The 23,281-nt window shown below is 39.0% G+C and overlaps 1 protein-coding gene across 3 annotated transcripts in view; it reads left to right on the plus strand.

Annotated features, from left to right (window-relative positions):
- Window positions 1–23,281, plus strand: part of slc12a5a (solute carrier family 12 member 5a) — a 176,100-nt gene that overhangs the window by 141,883 nt on the left and 10,936 nt on the right. For all 3 annotated transcript variants that reach the window (XM_005458386.4, XM_003453678.5, XM_005458387.4), the window contains exons 5-21: window positions 3,835–3,889; window positions 4,847–4,977; window positions 8,464–8,711; window positions 9,203–9,414; window positions 10,234–10,401; window positions 10,689–10,787; window positions 13,259–13,316; window positions 13,400–13,574; window positions 14,459–14,577; window positions 14,888–14,986; window positions 15,085–15,204; window positions 17,968–18,072; window positions 18,418–18,586; window positions 19,031–19,226; window positions 19,432–19,601; window positions 19,826–19,957; window positions 21,173–21,280. In XM_005458386.4, coding sequence (XP_005458443.1) covers window positions 3,835–3,889; window positions 4,847–4,977; window positions 8,464–8,711; window positions 9,203–9,414; window positions 10,234–10,401; window positions 10,689–10,787; window positions 13,259–13,316; window positions 13,400–13,574; window positions 14,459–14,577; window positions 14,888–14,986; window positions 15,085–15,204; window positions 17,968–18,072; window positions 18,418–18,586; window positions 19,031–19,226; window positions 19,432–19,601; window positions 19,826–19,957; window positions 21,173–21,280 — 2,364 coding nt within the window. The remainder of the gene's footprint in view (window positions 1–3,834; window positions 3,890–4,846; window positions 4,978–8,463; window positions 8,712–9,202; window positions 9,415–10,233; window positions 10,402–10,688; window positions 10,788–13,258; window positions 13,317–13,399; window positions 13,575–14,458; window positions 14,578–14,887; window positions 14,987–15,084; window positions 15,205–17,967; window positions 18,073–18,417; window positions 18,587–19,030; window positions 19,227–19,431; window positions 19,602–19,825; window positions 19,958–21,172; window positions 21,281–23,281) is intronic.

A 23,281-nucleotide genomic window follows, 5' to 3' on the forward strand; every position in this document is an offset into this window, starting at 1 on the left:
TTTCTACTGGCATGCTTAGAGCCTAGAGGGCCTGTGGGTACATGTGAGTTTGGAGGCACTGACTCCAGGATTCATGGAGAAATAGAGTTATAAACCAGAGGATGTTCACTAACGCAAACTCTCAAACCATCACAGTTTTAGGTTACCAGCCTGAAAGTGGGACGATAAAACAGGCCACAGGCTCTGGGTCAGTGGGAAGAAAGATGTTGCACATCCTGCTTGCTAAAACAGAACATCGCTGGGGTTTTTTAGTGCCACTCTACAAATGTTCTGCAAATACAGACATGATTTGGTCATCAAATGCTTGAACCACAGAAGAATCAGTGTTAGATTTAGTTATTGGATCTCCAGTATCTGCTTTTGATCCTATGTTGTGGTCCACTTGGGTCTGCAGGTGAGATCATTGGAGATGTAAGCCAGGCAGTTTCTCATGCATGACTTTTTCTGTGAGTGTCCCTGTCTGCAGTGATGCCCAAAGGGTCATTTAACTAAAAGTGATAAAAATGTATTTCACAACAGTGACAACAACAAAATCATCTTCTTATCTGTTGCCACTTGTGGTGGTTCAGTCAAACAAAACAACATATGACATTAATTGCACATCAGCAATCAATCATAGATTGAAGGCGAAATTATTCATCTAACTGGAGACAAAATGTGAGTTTTGAAAAGTGATAGTTGTTACTTTGTCCTGTCTGCAGCTGGTTGTAGACAAAATCAATACAGAATCGATCCATATATCGATACAGTTTCCACTGAAACACAGATAAACCTCAAATAATTGGTTGCTTGACCTAATCGCCCTCATTCATTTCCACTCCTCGTGCCTGTCAAGCCTTCTGTTCTCATAGAACGCACGATGAGGCTAACAATATTGATACTGACAGATTTTCACCTCCAAATTCTTGTTATTTTCAAAACAGTGAGTTGTGACTTCACACAGACAAAAGCAGGCTTCTCATTTCAAGCCAGTTACCTACTGATATTGCCAGCTGAAATCGCAGCTGTCACTAACATGCTCAGTTTGTCAGCTTTAGTTTTCTAATTATATTTCACTCCATGAGCACTGGTTCACACAAAGAGCTTTGATAAAGTCTTAAATTGGCACTTGCATAAATAACTGGATCTAAACCTCTGTGTCTCAGGAAATAGTCAGAACTCTTACAATGCTACTCCTTCAGACTGAACTGAAAGAGCAGTATTGTTTGCTGTGCTTCAGACCAGAATTAAAGATATATATCTTCAGAATGAGATGGCAAAATTAAGATTTTGCTATGAGCATAAATTACAGTGCAGTACTTCTTGGAATGGAAAAATATAGACCACCTTCCAAACTCATAGTAATTGAAAATCACGCATCAATATTAAACAGTGCATACGTTTTAAAGACAAAGTCAAAGGTTCTGGGGGGATATAGTGTATAATTTACCTTTAACTCTAACATTATTGAAATACATAAAATTCAGAGCGACGCATTACTAAAGCACAGTACATCAATCCTGTTTGACTGCACCGCCACCAGTGCAAATCAGACAAGTGCATTGCTGGCTTTTCTGCAGAGTTGCATGGAGATTCAGTGATTGGGTATGCGACTGACTACCTCTGAGTGGCTGCTGCCCACATCAGATAAAACACTTAAACAATTACTGTCTTATCTGCTGTGGTGGGAGAAGGGTTTCTGGCCTCATTATGACCAGATTAGAGTGAGAAACAGAGCCCAACTCACTGTTCACTCCTGATCATCAGTCCACTGGGCCCTCAGGTGACACTAACCACATTAAAGTCTTTGCAGAGACAGATACAATAACAGTTAAACATAACCAGCATGGTCTCCCGTGGCTGGAAATCCTCACTCCAGTGTAGCTGAAACATAAACTTTGAAAATGTAGTGGAAAAACACCACAGAAACAACCACTGATTGTTGTGGTAAATTAATAAATAATAATAATAAGTAATTGTTCTGTAAAATGTTGTATTTATTAACCACTTTTTTTTCACAGAATTTACTGTTGTCATTTTTTACCTTACATTTTAGAAAGGTTAATACAGTTTAAATGTTAATTTAAATAATAATTTATATAACTTTACATTCAAAACTCAACTAATAATAACATAATAAGCTAGAACAACTAATTTATAGAAAAGCCCCCAAAAATAGGAGAAAGTGAGACATGTTTTAGGCAGCCAGTTCTCACATTTCGTCCTCGCGTTTCTCTTTCTGTGTCTGCCTCTGTCTTTCATGTGCAGACAACGTGAAAAGACACTCAGAAATTCAACAATAGCAACTAAAAGAATAATGAAATCTTAATGCTGTCTTTGTACTGTCAAACACACTCTCCCGCTCTCTTTCCCAGTCGCTCTCAGTGCTTTTCACGTTGTCATTTTTTATTTCTTCTGAACCATTCTTCCACTCTCTGCGTACATCTCTCCCTCTTGTCCTCTGCAGGCCAGTCGGGACTCACGCTCTGTGTTGCAGGCGACTGTGATAGCCGTAAGCTTCGCTTTACCGTGCCCTCACATATCTCAACTCGACAGAGTTCCATAAGAGTTGTCGCTGGATGTCTGAATGTGCTCTGACAGCTGTTGACAGGCCCTGTGGCGTTATTATTTATCTAATCAACGAGCAGCCTGTCCGTTCTTTAATTCTATGCTGGGAAAATTCATTGCTTGGTGCTGGTATGAAGGACTTTACCTGGAGGAAGTAAAAGAATTGAAGTTTGCTTAAAAAGAATCTGATAAAATGTGAAAGTGAGGACAGAACATTAAAACAGTAAACGATTTTTAGCAGTGCCAGTGGCTCTAGTGATGGCAATGTCAGGCAGTCTAATTCTTTGGGGGCTTCCTGCTCAGAAATGGCCTTTGGAGTTAATTATACACATAAGCATGAGTGGTCCACTTACAGTAAGGCCAATAAGTCTCTGTTGCCTTATTTGACAGAAATATGTGCATTCTTCCTGTTTGTTTCTGGTCATTTGATAAACAACATGTCTGTAGTTCGTGAATAAATAAAACTCCAATTACAAAACTGGAGCTGAAAAAATATTAGCATACTGCTGATGATTTCCTTTCGGCTCTGCTGAAAGCCTCTAGGAATGTGCTAAAAATTCTTCAATGCAGGAAAGACCCTACTCTGTCTTTGGGATCCACAGAAAAGCCTCATTAACGGTTAGATGGACTTCCATTAAATTTTTCAGCTATCCATGGTAGCAAGAGGATAAACTAATGACTTGATGGATCAGGGTTATCCACTAACTTTTCAACATGCACTATTGCAGCAGCGCAGAGAGGCTTGTATTGAAATATCTTGAAGGGGGTTTGAAAATGTTTCACACATTCGTACACTGCGTTGAAGTGAAATAGTTCTGATGACTTGACTGACATTAACTGCTCAAGCTTTAACATCAAGTCATGTATTTTAGATGTCTGACATTTTGATTTATGACTAAGTTCCTGCCAAATCCCTATTAGTGTGATCTCTCCTTTGAATTTAGTGCTGATTATTGCATGTTTATCTAAGATGGAGTCTGAGCTAGCTGTTTCAGTTTTTTTTCCGACTAACTTGATTTGCACATACAGCATTGTGGTTGTGAGCATCGAGCTAAATCAGACTCTTAGTTTTGTTTTTATTTTATTAGTTAGATTTAGTTTATCGGTTTCCTTTCATTTTTGATGATTTAAATAGCCATGACACTTTATTCATTGAGGTTTAGTTACCAATTTAAGAAAACAATAAATGGTATTCTTTAGAGTTGAAAAGATCAAAAACTTGTGTGCGGAATTTGCAAATTTGATCTAATTTCTTCTTTTGCTGCTCCTCTGTCCTTCTCTGTGTAGACCATGCTGACTGCCATCTCTATGAGTGCCATCGCTACCAATGGAGTAGTGCCAGGTGGGTGAGCAGACGCTGGCACCACACAGTCATCACTGTTTGAGTCTGTCCGCTTCTAAATTTCTCTTTTCGCTGATTGCTTTTGGCACAGTACACCCAGCGCAGCTTGATATCTCCAGAAACATTAAAAGCTTTAGTCTGGGATCTTGTGCACTTTAGCTCCTTGTCACGCAACATTATTTACACAAAATAAAGCATCAGCCAAATGCTTGTCATGAAGATCTGCATCGGCAAGTTTGTATCTGTACACAGACACATGAACGTGCATATGCAGGCTAGCTACACTTTATAAGCGAGTTTACATAGTAATGATGGCCTGCGTCTTACCAGTTGGTGTGCATGCAGCAGGGGTCAGAGCAAATTACAGGCTTGTAGAGAAGTGTGGAAGTGTATGCCAATTATAACTGTCTCTGTTATAACCGGTCCCAACCCTTGTGCTGCTCCAAAGTGCTGATTAAGGTCTATTTATTTATGTTCAGTTAATTTATTTGCACACTGCTTGTGCATTTGTGTATAACAGTGTGATAAGATGTAATAATAAGAAAACCTTTTCTAGCAAATTCAGCATAGCCAAAATTACAACTGTCAGAAAGCAGTCTACCAAAACAAAAAAGCATTACAGAAAAAACTATTTTCTATCATTAATGTATGGAAATCTTTTTTTAATTTTAAAGAAATCTGCCAGACATTCACTGGTGTACACAGTGGACAGTTTTTAAACATCTCTCTTGTTCTTTGTTGTCAAGTTTCTTTTATTTGATTGTGTAAACTGTTAGTCATTTAAAAAAGACAAAATGGAAGTCTGCACTCAACATGGTGACGTGCTAATGTCAAAACTAATTAATAGATACAAAAATATAAGTATGATTCAACATGACATGTCATCGTTTAGTCTTCTCACAGACAAAGTTACCCATTAAATGAGTACTTCAGAGTGATTTTGTGCTGTTCGTGTAGCTGGAGGCTCCTACTACATGATCTCCCGTTCACTGGGCCCTGAGTTTGGGGGAGCGGTCGGAATCTGTTTCTACCTGGGGACCACGTACGCTGGAGCTATGTACATCCTCGGAGCTATTGAGCTCCTGTTGGTGAGAATGATTCCCTCTTTGTGTTCACTCTCTCTCTGACTTTGTTAATGTCATCACCAGGCAGTAATATGTTCACTTTCTTTTCATTAGTGTAGCATAGTTTATTAGTATTTTATTTAATGCCATAATTAATATTATGGCACTTGTACGCTCAGACCATGCATGTGGTTAAAGAACAACGATAATAACAATAATAATAATAATAATAATGAAGGCCTGGCCATGTTGTCCAGGTCTCTGTCTTGTAACAGCTTCACCTCTTTCTTCACCTTTAGAGAGATTTGGGAGGTCTGCTTCAGACACATTCTCACTGCCACAAATACTAACTGTGGTTTAGGAAAGGTTGCAGGAAGCAGAAAACGTGACACCTCCTTGCTTGCTGTGAATCCTATTAGCTTCACTATTCTCACATGGGCTCAACTGAGTATCGTATGTGCTGGGCAGCTGAGAGGTTAAAAAGCAGTTAATATCAGAGCACGTCTTATGCTTTCTCACGTGCAGGTTAATGTTTAGAAATGAAACGCATGTGTGAAAACAGCTTATCTGCTAGTGTCAAACATCCAGCCTGGAGTGTGGAAGGACCATTTAAAAGTTGACTCACCCCATCATGCCTCAACCAATCAGCGATCACCAAGTCTTAGATGGTCTTATGAATCATATTAAGTGATGCACTTCTCCTCAGGTGAACTGGCTGTTTTGAACCACTTATTTATTCTGAAACTGATTCTGGTTAAATGCTTGTTTTTGGATGTTTTTAATACATCCCAGACAGCTGCCACGTTTATTATTTTTAGTTTTTTGAGTTCACTTTTATGTGAGTGAGAGAGAAAAGCATCTAATATCCTGTCTATTTGAAATGACATCCATTTCAAGCTTATTCATCCATGATGTCACAAGACCACGATGACCTAAAAGAAAAATGATGTGAGCTGCCAGGTTAGTAGAGGATGACCACTCAAATCACAGCTTTTTCTTCCCTGCAGTGAACCCTCCAACATCACATTTTGACAATTTTTACCAAGGTGATAACACTGTCAGACCCACAACTCAGGGGAACGTTGTTGTCCTCCAGTGGCAAAATATTACCCTTTAGATTAAATTATAGTGGTAATACATAAAAGATTTTTGCACCATGTTGTTCTGGTCCAAGTAGGTTCGAAGCCAACATTGGAAACGTTTCAATGGTTAAAGGCAAGGAGCCAAACAAAACCGCTAGCACAGAGGTATTTAAACATAAATCACTAATGTGTGCAGGGAATGTGGCTAATCTTTTCTTGTTTCTTTCTTTTCTTTGTTTTAACCAGGTAACAACAAACATTTTCCAGTTCTAATTTACAATTTTGTTTTCACGTGATTGTTCAGTGTTCAAGCTTTTTTTTTGCTTGTTTGTTCATTTTAGAGTGAGTTTGTTTGACCCTTTTCCAATCTTCATATTAAGTGTGTGTCAGTCTTCTTGTCCAACTCTAACAAGTGTGTATTTCTCCAAATGTCAAATTGCTCCTCTGACGGTGTCCTATTATGCGCATTTCCAGATCAAAGTGTGTATTCTTGGACTCTCGCAGAGTAGCTTTGTATGATTTACAGTTCAAAATAATCCTTGTTTATCTTTCTGTCTGACTTGGTGTTTGACTTTGGCCATGGTTAGTATCGTTATCTGCCTTCGTAATAGCATAATATCTCCACTTTAAATATATATTAAAAAAGGATGATTTGATAGATTTACTCCTGTAGCTACAATGACCTGTATTGCTTGTTAATCTCATCCACGCTTGTTACTATTTTTGTTGTTCAGCAGAAGGAATATGATCCCTTGTTTTTAATCCTGCCTGCAAACCTCTGGTTGACTCAATTTTTCTAAAGAGGGGAACAGTTATTAGAGAGTACAGCAAGTCTAGTATAAATAAAAAAAAGAAACCATAAAATCCTTAAGTATATTAATTGAAATTTGGGGGGGGGGGTGTTTATTCCAACTGGTCAGACCCACATCAATGAAACTTCTGATATTCCTGAAATCCAATCAGTGCAAAGCGAAAAAAAAAAAAATGCAACGCTTCTAACGAATACAAAGCGGAGCATTTGCATGTTCTTCTCCTCCTCATCATCACTTTGCTTTGAAGCTATTTTCTTCTCGCAGTGTGTGCTCTTCAATGTGAATTCTGATTAGTTTTTGAAATGGCGGGATCTTTCATCTCAATCTTTCGCTTCTCTCCTCCTGTTTCTCGTTCTCCTCCTCTGCCTTTCACTCCACACTTCTTCCACTGCAGTGCCTCCATGTTGCATGGGATATTGGGTAATTATGCAAATACTGCATTTGTAAGGGATGAAGACACTGCCTGAGTAACAGGATCATTCCTTGAAACAGCTCTCATCACTTTGGTCCACTGTTATCAACTGTCATTTTTTATTGTTAATAATATTATTCTGGATGCCTCTAATGGATATGGAGTTTGATCGTGTCTGGAGGTTAATTCTGTCTTCTGGGTCAAAGCTGGCTTAGTTTCCATTGTAAAATAACAATCCTTGCAGAATTGTAAGGAGCGGATCTTGTGGAAGACTGATTTGAATATGTTTCATCCTGCCACCCAAGTCAGGAACACAAACTGATGCTGCTATTTTAGGAACCATGAAGAGTTCACCGTGAAGCGGGCGATTTGTTTGCCTAGTGATGTGCTGTTCTTAGCATTCAGCCAAATGACCGAAACCACAACTCACTGCTTGTTCTCTTGTTGCTCTTCATAGTGATAAAGAGTGTTCAGGCTGAAAGAAAAAAGACAGAAATTTCCACACTTATGTAACAGCCTTGCAATGAATCATCTAAACCTGATGACAGATAGTGACGGTCTAATTAGGGGTTTACCATCTATCTTCTGACTATTCTTAGACTGACCCGTAGTAAAAGTGTAATAATGGCAGTTAATGTTTAATATTAATACCATGCTTGAGTTGTTTAATTAAGAATTAAAATAGCAGCCAGTAGTACGAGTTGGTGCTTCAAGCTCCAGTAGAGGACTTTTAATGTGACATCGCATATATTCACACTTCACAGAGTTGTCCTCTTTTACTCATCTCATCCCTCATTGCCTTTCTCACCTTTTTTATTATATTCAAGCAAGCAAGCAATTTATTTATATAGCACTTTCAGACAACTACCAGGAGAAAACAAAGTGCTGTACACTTGACATGACACAGAAAAAGCGATACATTAAATGAAAAAATATATATATACATCTTTCTTTTCCATTTAGCAGCAAACAGTGAGGTAGAGAAGCAGGTTTGTAACCTGAAAACTGCCAGTTTAAATCCCCAGACAGGCCATAGAAGGTGAGGAGTGAAAGTCGCACTTCCAAAACGTGTACCACTAAGATGTCCTTGAGCAGCAATGATATTTTATGGATTTTTTTTTTTTTATGATAAAAGTACTGCTGCTTTCCCTGGATACATAAAGTCAAAGATAAATAAATAAGCTCCTTTCCTCTTTTGCTGCAGATCTACATTGCGCCCAAAGCAGCCATATTTCCCCTGGAGGGCCTAGAGGGTCCTGAGGCCGAGGCCGCCCTGCTTAATAACATGCGTGTGTACGGGACCATCCTGTTGACCTCCATGGCCACAGTGGTGTTCGTTGGCGTAAAATATGTTAACAAGTTGGCACTCGTGTTTCTGGCATGTGTCATTCTCTCCATCTTGGCTGTCTATGCCGGAGTCATCAAGACCGCCATGGATCCACCTGTATTCCCGTAAGCAGTTAGAGCAAATATAATCCAACATAATGTAAGCTGAAATGGTAACAAAAGCCCAGACTAACACACATCTTATCTACATGCTGTTTTAGTAAAACCAACACATAATTACATGCTAGGTTTGGAGAACATGCCATTATTATATCAGTGGTACAAAGGCACCAGCACTAATTTGCTTTATTTTTTATTTTTGCATATTTAAAAATTTGATGAATTTACCTGAAAACTAAGTGTTATAATGTGATACCCATCATTTTTTTTAACCTAGATGTCTAGACACTTTGTGACCTGCAAAAACTCTGTAAATCGATGTTTTCTGGGGAGATACTCTTGTTTGAGAAAACAATTTAAAACAACAGATATTGTTTAACTATAAAATTAATTTAAAGAAGAAAAAAGTCCAAATAAATTGCTTACATCAAACACGCATGCACAAAAGTCGCTACAGCAGCAGTATTTCAAAATTTTGTGCTTTTCTATTCCTCTAGGGTGTGTGTTTTGGGGAATCGCACTTTGGTGTGGAAGTCCTTTGATGTTTGTGCCAAGACCATTGAGACAGCTAATGGGACAGTCACAACCCAGCTGTGGCAGATGTTCTGTGATTCACCTTTTCTCAACGCTACCTGTGACAAATACTTTGTCGCCAACAACGTGACTGAGATCCAGGGCATCCCTGGGGTCACTAGTGGAATCTTGGCAGGTTGGTTCATTCGTTTTGGATCCAATTATCGTCTTTCTATACTGCTGGGTCACTGACAATTCATTAGCGTTCTTTTTTACATTTCTTTTTTTAATGAAATGTTTACGATAAAATACTTTCTTAGGTCTGAATGTCCTGTGTTTCCCATTGATCTGTTGTTAGAGGGGAAAGAGTGTCCATCAAGAAACACTCCAGTACGAGCAGCTTTAAATGTTGCAAAAACTTAAAATGTTGATTCATTTTTCTAGATATTTGCTTTCAGATCTTTTTAATAAATGTTAAAAATGGTAATTTAGTTTTACAAAGACAAAGTGGAGCAAACTAATTTCTTAGCCTTGGGCTTCCTGAAACCCTAAGAAAGCCCACAGCTAGGCAAGCCTTGTTTTACCCTGGTGTAACAGTAAACTCTGAATTAAGGAGTCACATTTAAAAGTCACTTTAATTTTTTTACTTTATTTATTAGAGATAAAACATATCATATTTTATCTCCCATTTTTAGGGGGAGATAAAACCTCCCAAATCCACCTACTAAAGCAAAGTAATTCATGTTTCTGTTTTCTGAAAGCATCTTTTTTACTGATTTCAATAAACATAAATACAAAAATTCAAAACTAATTAGAAATTGTAAATAGTGACTAACTCAATTTTGAATGGCTGAAGAATAAAGTAAATTTGTTAATTAGTCATGGAGTTCAGTCACCAATTGATAATTTGGCTTACATGGAAGGATTAAAAACATGTTGTGCACTTATTTTCAGGTTCTGTCTGCATGAATCTTTTAACTCTAGTCCTCTCTATGCTTCTTCAATGCCAATCCAGATAACCTGTTTGGAAACTACTATGAGAAAGGGGACCTCATTGCCAGGGATAAGATGGAGTCAGTGGAAGACCAGGACGAGCCTCTAACCAACGCTAACCGCTACGTGTTAGCTGACATCACCAGCTTTTTCACATTGCTGGTTGGCATTTACTTCCCGTCTGTGACAGGTAAAAGCATAAACTGTTCTGCCCACTTAGTTTTTTCTTATTGTTGTTCATCATTGACACGTTGATTAATTTGTTTACTTATCAGTGTGGTGCTGAGTGATTCTTTTGTTAACCATCTGAGAAATGGCATCTCTGGTGTTGTTCTCAATGTCAGACATTTATATTTATTTAGCTTGAGTGAGTTTATCTGAAATTACTACATTCTGCTGTTTGTAGCACACGTGTTTCTATAGTATGTGCACAAATCTCTGATCTTGGTAACAACTGTCACTTCACTGTCTCTCCAGGGATCATGGCTGGATCCAACCGTTCTGGAGACCTGCGTGATGCACAGAAGTCAATCCCCATTGGAACAATTGCAGCCATCACCACCACCTCCACTGTCTGTATCCTTTAACAACTGCCATCACGGGCCCTCACAGACCACTACATATACAGGGGGAAAATAATTGTTTGATCCACTTGAATTTATAAGTTTTCTCACTTATAAAGAAATGGAGAGTTTTTATGATAGCTTCCTTTTAACAGAGAAAGATATCAACCAAAACTCCAGAAGAAAATATGATACATAAAATTCTGACTTCATTTGAATGTCATTAAGTGAAAAAGTATCTTTACCCCCAAGCAAAGTATGACTTAGCACTTGGCAGAGAAACCATTGTCAGTTTGATGTAGCTGGTCACCCAGTTTGTACACCTAAGGAGGGATTTGCCATTGTCTCGGCTGTTGCTTAATAACTCGAAGCTTCAGCTCCCTCCAAAGATTCTGTATAGGATTGAGTTCTGGAGACTAGCTAGACCAGAGGTCAGCAACCTGTGGTTCGCGACCCATATATGGCTCTTTAGCTGCAAAATGTGGTTCACAAGCCATGGGCTAGGATTAGGGTTCACCCTATTAACACATATACTAGTTTAATAATTGATTCTCTCCCAATTACAGTCATCATCCGCCCATCTTCCACTTGTGCTGCTCTTTTTCTCCCATTGTTTGGTAGGAGGAGCTAAAATGGCTCTTCTAATGTTGAAAGTTGCAGACGCCTGCACTAGGTCATTCAGTGACCTTAATGTGCTTCTTCTTTAACCACTTCTTTGTTGCCTTGGCAGTATGTTTTGGGTCATTATCATGGTAGATGACCCATCCACAACCCATCTTTAGTGTTGTGGCTGAAGAAAAGAGGTTCTTGTCCAACATTTTACCGCCCATTGGCCCCATAATCCAGTCAAGTCATCCTGTACCATCAGCAAAAAACAACGCCCCAAAGCATAATGCTTCCACCTTCATGTTGACCTGTGAAATGGTTTACTTTGGGTCCTATTCAGCATTTCTCTTACACCAAACATGAAAGATTGAGTTGGTCCCAAAGAGCTTGATTTTGATTTCTTCTGGCCAAGGCACTTTCTCCCAAGTCTTCTCTGAGTTTACTGGAAAACCTAAGATGGGCCCATAAATGTGTGATCTTGAACAGGGAGACATTAAGACTTTAGTCCATTACAGCGTAGTGTGTTACCAATGGCGTTCTTGGTGACACTGGTCCCAATCGCTTTCAGATCATTAACAAGTTCTTCCTGTGTAGTTTTGGGCTGATCCACCATCTTTCACATGATCATCCTAACCCCCTGAGGCAAAATCTTAGATGAATAATCACAGTTATTGCCTTCTCACCAGGCTTTTTGTTGGTGGTCTTGAAGCCAATTCCAGCCTTATGCAGGTCTAGTCTTGTCTCTGACATCCTTTGAATACTCTTAGCTCATACCCATGGTAGTGGAGAGGCTGGAACATAAGTTTCTGTGAAATGGTGTTGCAAATTACAATTATTTAGTGATTGATTGTAATCCGTGTGCCACATGTACAATACTTCAGCAAATACTTAAACTCACTGACACACAAATATGTAATGATTGTTTTTTTCAATATTTCATTTTACGGTTTCTCTCCATTAAAATGAAACTACCATAAAATTAGAGAATGATCATTTCTTTGTAAATGAGGAACCTCTCAAATTCAGCAGGGGACTCCATAATTATTTCCTCGCTGTATCTATATTTTATGTCTGGCCTTGTTGTGATCAAACTTGGGATAATGAATTTGTAGTGATATTTAAAACGGATCAGTTCATAAAGGACACTGTAAGTAAAGGTCAAGTTTACAAATTTTTGATTTTAACTAACGTGTCTCCACAAACACACTCACTGGCCTGCATGAAGCCTCATAATTAAAGGTCAGCATTTTAAATTTGAAAAGGCCATAACTTCTGTGATACCAGTCTAATGCCCTCAAGTATCCCAAAGTATGAATCTACCATTCATGAGAACACATTTCCTACCTTTGTTTAAATCATGGCAGCTGGCTTCTGAATAATTTTGGTGCATATTAGAGTTTGAGCTATTTTGTCATGTGAAACCTTGTTAATGAATGCTTTAAGTTTTTTTCTCTTTGTACAAAATTGTTGACCACATGTCTGCCATTTATGTGCTTTAACATATAAGGCAGCCTATACCATGTAGTGTGAAGCAGCTATAATAGAATGGTTTCCATGTAATCAGCTCTGTATCAACACAGATCTGATTAGGATCTCTAATCACATCATTGAGCTGCCTATGCACTTACCAGTTAATGAAACTAAGACATATTACATGCAGTGTCACTTATCTCAGAGATTTACTACACAAAATCAATTGACGTCTTTCCTCAGCAAATGTACTTAACTGGTTTATCAGATAATTAAGTGCATCTTCAGATGGAAAGGTTTATAATTCTTATAATCACTAAACCAAGGATCACTAAAAAGTGTTGAGTATTTATCATTTATTTATATTGTTATGAAATGACTTTACTTTCTTGAACCATATTTGCTCAGACATGTCCAGTGTGGTTCTGTTTGGTGCCTGCATTGAGGGTGTGGTCCTCAGGGACAAGTAAGTCTATCCTTGATTGGATAAAAATCATCCCTAAATACAAAAATAAGTCTGAGACTGACCACTCTGTTAATCGTGTTTAGGTTCGGAGAGGGCGTCCATGGGAACTTAGTGATTGGCACATTGGCTTGGCCATCACCATGGGTGATTGTGATTGGCTCTTTCTTCTCCACCTGTGGAGCAGGCCTCCAGAGCCTGACGGGAGCGCCTCGTCTCATGCAGGCCATTGCCAAGGATGGCATTGTGCCCGCTCTTCGGGTCAGTCTGTTTTCTTCTTACAGGAGACTTTATAGAAGAAGTGGACATAGTGAAACCAATGGGCAAGGGGCTTTAAAGTGCATTCTTCATAATGGCCAACAGGTGGTGACTCCCCTGGGTCAAAAAAATAAATGTAATTGTATGGAAGTATGAGAAAATTACTCTGCTTCTTACTTAATTTAGCTCAGAAAACAATATCCTAATGATTTTATGTATTCGGTTATTAGTTTCAGTTCTTCTTGGCTACACAATAATGTTCATTTTGTAAATAATTATCTTATTTACAGCACAAAATATAATAAATTGAGGTCTCTTTGGACACATTAGTGATTGATAGTTTGCTACTTTATGAGTGTGCATTCTTGAGGATGGAAATGGAGAATTGATTTGAGATGAGAAGAACCATCACAAAAAGTATTAAATCTATTTTAATCAAAGTCTCAACAGTTAAGTTCTTTTATCAATGTTATATTCAGAGTCGTGCAGTAAAACAATTGTATTATACACCAATTTTCACATAGAAAATGGATAATGAATCAGTAAGGAAAGTAATCAGAGTAAACTGAATCAATAATGACATTAGTACCAATAAAGTCGTTTCAATATTAAATCCAAATAGAGAACCTAATATGTTCTTCTCCTCAAAATAGAAAAAAGCAAGAACGCCAAGATGCTAACTGTAAGGCTTCAAAGCATAAATGCATAGGTGTCATCGCCACTACTACATCCTCTGCTTTTATAGAGTCTGTTTTGTATTTATTACATACAGTCAACATGTACATGCAATGACTTGACTAGAATTAAGAAGGTAGAGAAAGCAGTTTATGCAGACATACTCCTAAAATAGAAGTGGTGTTAACATGTTTTCTGTGCCGGCCCTGCAGATCTTTGGCCACGGGAAGGCCAACGGAGAACCCACATGGTCCCTCCTGCTGACGGCTTGTATCTGCGAGAGTGGGATCCTCATTGCCTCCCTGGATTCAGTCGCTCCCATCCTCTCCATGTAAGACTTGGAAAAAAATCCTTTAATTTCTTGCCATTTAAAAAAATAAATAGATTAAAGGGAATAAAACCATGGGGGATTTCAGAGCAGCTGGTCCCCTGCTATTTCTTAAACAATGCAAATACCAAATTTTATGGTCTCAGAGGGACAGACCACTTTTCTGCTTTGGTAATGCAGTCATAAATACAAGTGAATGTCATAGATGTTAACATAACAGCCCTTCTGGATTTCAACTAGTGAGCTCTTTCTTATAATGTTAGAGTAAGTAAGAAGAGGTTTGTTATATCCTGTTCATATTTGTTTCCTGCAGGTTCTTCCTGATGTGCTACATGTTTGTGAATCTGGCATGTGCCCTCCAGACACTGCTGAGGACACCAAACTGGAGACCACGGTTCAAGTTCTACCACTGGTCAGTTCACCAACAACAAAGGGAAGGAACAGCTGAATTTCTAGATTCACAAACAGTTTATATTGCATGTGTCTGTCTGCCTCTGCATTCCACTATAGGACTCTTTCCTTCCTGGGGATGAGCCTGTGTCTTACTCTTATGTTCCTCTGTTCCTGGTACTACGCCATTGTCGCCATGGTAATTGCCGGTTCCATCTACAAGTATATCGAGTTTGCAGGGTGAGTGCACCACAACCCCAGGAGATTGGATTTCGCATTTTTTTTACTTTACTTTATTTTCAGTTAGTTTCCTGAGTGAGTTTGACTACAGATGGTAGGAGTCCAATTAGCAAATCGTAACATTTTTTGGGGGGGTTGAGTTGTTTTTTATTCTATATGTGAACCTCCTCCGACTTTATACTCTAGGTAAAGTTGTGCTACAAACCTCTTCAAATTTTTTTGCAAGATTTGAGTTCAGTTAATAATCATATGTAACAAACCGCCTCTTTCTGCAGATTGTGAAATTGACAAAGGCTAAACTAAATACTTTTTCTGTGTACACTACCAGTCAAAAGTTTGGGCACACCTACTCATTTAATGGTTTTTCTTTATTTTTACTATTTTCTACAATGTAGATACGTACTGAAGACATCAAATGTAGGAAACAAGATATATGGGATAATGTAGCAAAGAGAAAATTGTCTTATGTCTCTATTTTTGATTCCTCAAAGTAGCCACCCTTAACTTTGTTGACAACGTTGCAAACCCTTGGCCTTCTCTCAATGAGCTTCATGATCTCGTCACCTGAAATGGTTTTCACTTCACAGATGTGCCTTGTCAGGGTTCATATGTGGAATTTTTTGCCTTCTTAATGGGGTTGGGACCATCAGTTGTGTTGTCCAGAAGTCAGGTTGGTACACAGCTGACAGCCCTATTTGACAACTGTTAGAATTCATATTATGGCAAGAACCAATCAACTAAGTAAAGAGAAACAACAGTCCATCATGACTTTAAGAACTGAAGGTCAGTCAGTCCAGAAAATTACAAAAACTTTGAATGTTTCCCCAAGTGCAATCACAAAAACTGTCAAACTCTACGATGAAACTGGCTCACATGATGACCGCCCCAGGAGAGGAAGACCAACAGTCACCTCTGCTGCCGAAGATAAACTCATCCGAGTCACCAGCCTCAAAAATCGCAGGTTATTAACACCTCAAATTAGAGCCCATATAAATGCCACACAGTTCCAGCAGCAGAGACATCTCTACATCAACTGTTTAGAGGAGACTGCACGAATCAGGCCTTTATGGTTAAATAACTGCTAAGAAAACACTACCACTAAGGAAAAGCAACAAGCAGAAGAGATTTGTTTGGGCCAAGAAACACAAGGAATGGACAGTGAAAATCTTTGCTTTCATCTGATGAGTCCAAATTTGAGATCTTTGGTTCCACTTGCCGTGTCTTTGTGTGACCCAGAAAAGGTGAACAGATTGTCTCAACATGCACGGTTCCCACCGCGAAGCATGGAGGAGGTATGATGATGTGGGGGTGCTTTGCTGGTGACACTGTTGGGGATTTATTCAAAATTGAAGGCACACTCAACCAGCATGCCTACCACAGCATCCTGCAGCAGCATGCCATCCAAACCGGTTTGCATTTAGCTGGAGCATCATTTATTTTTCAACAGGACAATGACCCCAAACACACCTCCAGGCTGTGTAAGGGCTATTTGACCAAAAAGGAGAGTGATGGAGTGCTGCGCCAGATGGCCTGGCCTCCACAGTCACCTGACCTAAACCCAATCAAGATGGTTGGGGATGAGATGGACCAGAGAGTGAAGGCAAAAGGTCCAGCAAGTGCTGAGCATCTCTGGGAAGTCCTTCAAGACTGTTGGAAAACCATTTCAGGTGATGACCTCATGAAGCTCATCGAAAGAATGCCAAGAGTGGGCAAAGCAAAGGGTGGCTATTTTGAAGAATCTATAATATAAAACATGTTTAAAGTGTTTTCACACTTTTTTGTTAATTATATAATTCCATATGTGTTCATTCATAGTTTTGATTTCTTAAGTGAGAATCTACAATGTAAATAGTCATGAAAATAAAGAAAAACCATTAAATGAGAAGGCGTGTCCAAACTTTTGACTGGTAGTGTGTTTTAGACCGTATATTATATAAGGTGGTTTCTGTTTTGTTTTTTTCAAAAGTTTTTTCACATTTAATGAAAATGGTCTTTCTTTCCAAGTTGTCATTTTTGTCTGTAATTTAAATGGAAATTGGTGTTTTTTAGGTTTTATTTCCACTAACAATGTTTTTTTTACTTTCCTGCCATATCACCCCATATGGAAAAGAAATAGAAAAAACTTATAAAAGACTAGCATCAGATGTGGCCTACTTCATATAGTGAATCATATAAGGCTTATATGATTTACTCATGAAAGTGGCCACTTTCATATATTGTTTTAGTAAGTATCCAAAACATACAAGTTTCATTTATATAATTTTTCTAGGGATCTTATATCTGTTTTGACTCTTGTATGCTTTTCATACAAGTTTCACACAAGACAGATACAAACTTTATAAGATTTATATATATCTTTTCCATATGGGACTGTTTCTTTCTTGGCAGATCTCTTAGCATGTAGTGCTTTTTAAAGCAGAGCAGGTGTGCTGTAATGTTCTTACTTTAGCCTTAGTTCTGTATCTTAGGTGTAGCATCATGGAAAAGTGAAGGAAATTTGATCATATCTGTGACTGAAAGACTGTAACTAATCAACCATGTTTCTAGTGTATTAGTATAGACCTATACACACTGAGTTTTTAAATGCTGTGATTCCTTGTGATGAGTGATCATGTTGCATTATGTCAAACTGTCATCTAAAAGGGGATTTGTTTCGGTGGGCTGTCTGTATCACTGTCACTTCTTAAATTCACAGTGAAGCTGCAAAAACTGTTGTTCATGTTTTGACTGACAAATATTGATTGGCACTTGCCTGTGTCACAGTGCGGAGAAAGAATGGGGCGATGGAATACGGGGTCTGTCTCTAAGTGCTGCACGTTACGCTCTCATGCGGTTGGAGGAAGGTCCCCCACACACCAAAAACTGGAGGTATGACACATGTATCCTGTGTTGTCTACCATGACTCTAATTACCATAGAAATTAACCACATGTCTGTGCGTGTTCTCATTTATTCACGTAATAGGATCCTTCTTGTAACAGCTGTCGGAGAATCAAGTATTTGTAAATTCATATTAACATCAACCTTTCTTGCTATTTTTTTCTCTTTCTCTCCTTCCAAACAAGGACTTTTACTTGGCCATCTCAGCCTTTCCTTTCCCCATGGCTTTATTTGTCTTTTCACAGCTCTTCCTGTTCTTCTTTTCATTTCTCTTTTTACTTTTTTCTACTCCGTCTTATCACTTCCTCTCCTCTCTGATCTCCCTTCTCTTCAGGCCTCAGCTGCTGGTGCTGGTCAGTACAGATGCAGAGCAAAATGTGGAGCAGCCTCGTCTGCTTTCTCTGACCAACCAGCTGAAGGCAGGCAAAGGTCTAACCATTGTTGGGACAGCTCTAGGGGGCACGTTCTTGGACAACTATGAACAGGCACAGCGTGCAGAGCAGGTAATGTTGTAAATGACAGCCTGTAACTCTTCAATCACTGGAAATTATTAAACTTTTCAGCACAACAACAGACCAAAATCACCCAAATCTGCTCTATTGTCGCTAAAATACTAAATCCAGTCACAGAAGCTACTGTAAACAGAACTATACGATATTGTGTCACTTAATTTCATTTTCCCTGCAGACTTTTCTGCACATCTATCAAAAATCATGTTAAACACTTACACATAGCTTTCAATGTATATTTGTTTCTTCTATATAGCTAATTAAATATTTGAAAATTTAAAATATGACTATGGAAGAGCCCATAAACCCAAAAGTATTATTGCAAATATATATTTTTAAATCAAATGAAACATCAAGTCTGACCGTTGCCACCTTCATAATAAGCTGTGCTTGTTGTGGTAACAGCTCTTTTCTCTGCCTTGCCTCTTGCCTGTCTAGGCACTGCGTAAGCTGATGGAGACAGAGAAGGTGAAGGGCTTCTGTCAGGTGACTGTGTCCTCTAACCTGCGTGATGCTACATCACATCTGCTCCAGGCCAGTGGGCTGGGAGGCCTGAAACACAATGCTGTCTTGGTCTCATGGCCACGCAACTGGAAGCAAGGAGACGAGCATCAGCACTGGAGGAACTTCATTGGTTGGTTACTAGGAAGGAAAAAAAGAACAAAAATACTGCCAAAAACAAGGGCCCATATATAAAATAAAATCATCACTGATTGATATCAGACATAGCCATTTAGGTTTATTAAAAAAACATTCAAAACAAAATCCTGAACAATTTAAAAATGCAGACGCAGTGTAACCAACACATCGTAATCTTTCCATGTCTGTCTGTTCTGCAGAGCTGGTCAGAGAAACTACCGTCGCTAACTTGGCTCTGCTCGTCCCAAAGAACATCGCAGCCTTCCCATCCAACGGCGAACGCTTCACAGAGGGTCACATTGACGTCTGGTGGATCGTCCATGATGGAGGCATGCTGATGCTGCTGCCCTTCCTGCTCCGCCAGCACAAGGTAACCTGCAATAGTTACTACTTAAAGAAATCCATAAAGCGAATGTGCACTCACAAACATGTAAAGGCAACGTAGAATCTGGATTCACACTATCAGAACCAAATTTCTTACCTTTCCTTTGAACGCTTGATATGGTATGAACGCTTAATGGAATTTTTTTTATTGTCCATACAGACGTAGGAGAAGAGTGAGGAGATGCCTCATATTTTGTTGTTGCTCTGCAGGTTTGGAGGAAGTGCAAGATGCGCATCTTCACTGTGGCCCAGATGGACGACAACAGCATCCAGATGAAAAAGGACCTGACCACATTCCTCTATCACCTCCGTATCGATGCTGTGGTAGAAGTTGTAGAAATGGTGAGTTTTCTCAAAGCAAGATTGGCTTTCTTTAAAGGTATAGCCACAAATATAAAGATATATACTTTCTATACATACGCAATATGAACAGAAGTCCTGAGCACTCAGCGACCCTGTTCTGTAACTTTACATGGTTTAATTTTGTGGCTAAGTCACAGTGATTCTTAAATGCTTCCACTTTGCATTAACACCACTTGCAGGTGATTGTGGAAAACCTACAAGGATTGCAAAACAATGGCTTGTTGCAACACTGGCATCCTGTTAGATTATAACACTCGAATTCACTGAGCTCTTTGGAACAAAACACAAATGTTTGTAGACTGCATGGCTAGGTGCCTGATTTTATACACCTGTGGCAACGGCACTGAAAACAATTGCAGAGATTACTTTTGTTCATATTGTGTACTTTAATTTCAGTACTTTTCAGGTGGCAACATAATTAAAATGTTCAGCAATGCTCAAAGCTTGATTGCTTTAGACTACACAAAGGTAGGCAAAGGTAGTGCATGACTGCTGAGATCGTTGCACTACAGAAGCCCAGTAAATGGTACAAAGGACAGCATGAAATATGAATATTAGGTGATCGGATATTGTCTAAAGCCTCCTTCCCTAGATTGTGTTTACTAGAAAAGCAGCACACTGTGAAGCTGAGTGTTGGTCTGGCTTTCCAAAACCCTTAATTAAGGAATAAGAATTTTATCACTTATAATTTAGTGTACTTACTAATACTTTTAATGTTTCATGGCAGTAGAGAGAGCCTGTGGTTTTCTTCAGCATTTTCTAAGCAAAACCTGCTATTAGGCATTCATGTGCATTATATGAAGTGACTAACCATGTGTGCAGTGGGGAGAAACTAGGCAGCAGTGTAATTTTCTCACACAAGCTTTTTTTTCATTCTTCCCGGAGTCACATTTGTCACTTTTTGTGTGTACAACAATGGGTCCATACCACAAATGTCTTCAAAAAAAGGCTGTCTAAAATTGTCAGCATCCTACTTAAACTAGTTCTGTTCTAGTATACTTCAGCCTTAACCCTTCACAGGTGAATTTTCTCCTATCTAGGAAAAAAGAAGTAACTGGTGACTGCATTCTGTCTGAATGTCAAAAGATGAGTCAGATGAGATGGGGACAGGTTTACACAGGAGAAATGTAGTGGATTTGGATTGCTGTAGTAAGAAAAATATGCATAACAAACCCACGCGTTACTTTTTCTTAGCATGACAGTGACATCTCAGCCTACACTTACGAGAAGACCCTGGTGATGGAACAACGCTCGCAGATGCTTAAACAGATCAATCTGACAAAGAATGAACGTGAGAGAGAGGTAAGGAAGTTTGTTTATGCCCAAGTTTTGTTTTGAAACACGCTCAAAGATGCACTCATAAACCTGACGTGACTTGACAGGCCGACTTGGCATGGCTTGGCGTGATTGGACTTGACTTGACTTAACATGACACACCAGCCCCTCTGGACAAAAGCATATCTATGGTTAAATTTGAGCAGTAGGACACCATATTTATCCTTTCTATCAGACCACAGCCGCAGCAGAAACTTTGCTGTTTGACAGCATGATGGTGCTTAGGTTGATATGGTAAATGAAAGATATTGAGCTCTGTGTTTCATTAATACCCTTGTTGAACTTGAATTGTCCCTGATCCATAAATGTAATATGTGCCGTGCAATTATATTTGTGCACACAAGTGTACATACACTCATGGGGCATAAATGGTTAAATGGCGTTTGGCTAAATGTAATTTAGAAAATTCTGGCATAATTTTGGCCCTATTTCCCTCGGAATGAATAAAGTATTATCAATCAATCAATGAATATGTGACCACTCTTCTAGGCAGAATTAGTAGAGTTCATTTAGACTGGTTGGTTTCGTGGCATAGACTTGTCTTTTAGGCCAGCGGTCCCCAACCCCTGGGCCTCGGACCGGTACCGGTCCGTGAGTCGTTTGGTACCGGGCCGCAAGAGTTGAGGCTCAGGTGTGAAATATGTGTTTTTCAGGGTTTTTATCGGTTTTCAGCGTTATTTTGTTATCGTTTTTATCGTTAACTCGGTTTTCCTGGGTCTTTTCACGTGTGTTATGAATAAATCTTCTTTTCTTCGGTACCGGTACTAGTTTTATTTTGTTGTATTTATCCGCGACACCTTAAAGGCCGCTCCGTGAAAATATTGTCGGGCATAAACCGGTCCGTGGCGCAAAAAAGGTTGGGGACCGCTGCTTTAGGCCATACAGTTTCAGTCGGGTTGAGGTACCCTGTGTTATTCATTCCAAAACCAGTTTGGGTGTTTGGGATAACTGTCTTGTTGGAATGCACAGTTGTGTCCCAGTTTCATCCATCTAGCTGTTGATGTTAGGTGAAGTTGAAAAATTTAGAGGGAATTCTCCTTTTTCATTACTCTGTCCTTTTTGTACTATATATAAATACAATTAACAGCAAAACAGCCCCAGAGCATGATGCTACCACCACCATGCTTGACAGCTGGTACAGTGTTCTCAGATTTGAAAGCTTCACCTTTACTCCTCAATCTTCCAACATCAAGAGATGCCATGCAGCATCTCTTGATGTTGTGGCCAGATACCTCAGTCTTTGTCTCACGTGACCATAAAACCTTTCTACAGAAAACAATTGTCTTGTCCATGTGGGCAGCACAAATTTCAGTTGAGCTTGAAAGTGTCGATTTTGGAGCAGGGGATTCTTTCTCGGTCAGTACTCTCTTACTCCATGAAAATGCAAAATTCATTTCACTGGTGTTCCAACAGTTTCCAGTTCATGGTAGGCTTGAGCTTTGGTGGTCCATAGGTTGTTCCTGAACATCCTACCCAATTTCTTCTTAAGCGAGAGTGACAATGTGGATCTTCTTGCAGACCTTTGCAAAGTGGTGATAAATAAATAAATAACTTGTTCTTATGTTCAATTGTTTGAACTCATGATCTTAGCAGCTGAAGTTGTTTAGAGTTGGTTCCAAGACACCTTCCTAACTTATGCAAATGTGCAGTTTCATTCTTAGATCTTCACTGAAATCCTTGGACTTTCCCATTGTTCTGAGTATTGGGCAATTCCACGTGTGTCAAACAAATCCTTTTTATGCTGGCAACGTCAATCGTGATCGCTAAAAACTTGACAAAGCCCTGGCACTGTAGAATCTTCAGCTTTCATTACTAAATATTTAAGTGAGTGCATGTATATGTTTGAGCATGTATGTGCCCTTGTGTGGATTCAAGAAAATCCAAAATAAGTTGAAATGTATGCAGCCAAATTAAAGACTGTACAATCATTCCAGCATGGAAAAAGAACAGTTCAAAACGATTATTAAA

Source organism: Oreochromis niloticus, linkage group LG5 (genome assembly GCF_001858045.2).
Source record: "Oreochromis niloticus isolate F11D_XX linkage group LG5, O_niloticus_UMD_NMBU, whole genome shotgun sequence".
Lineage (NCBI taxonomy): Eukaryota > Metazoa > Chordata > Actinopteri > Cichliformes > Cichlidae > Oreochromis > Oreochromis niloticus.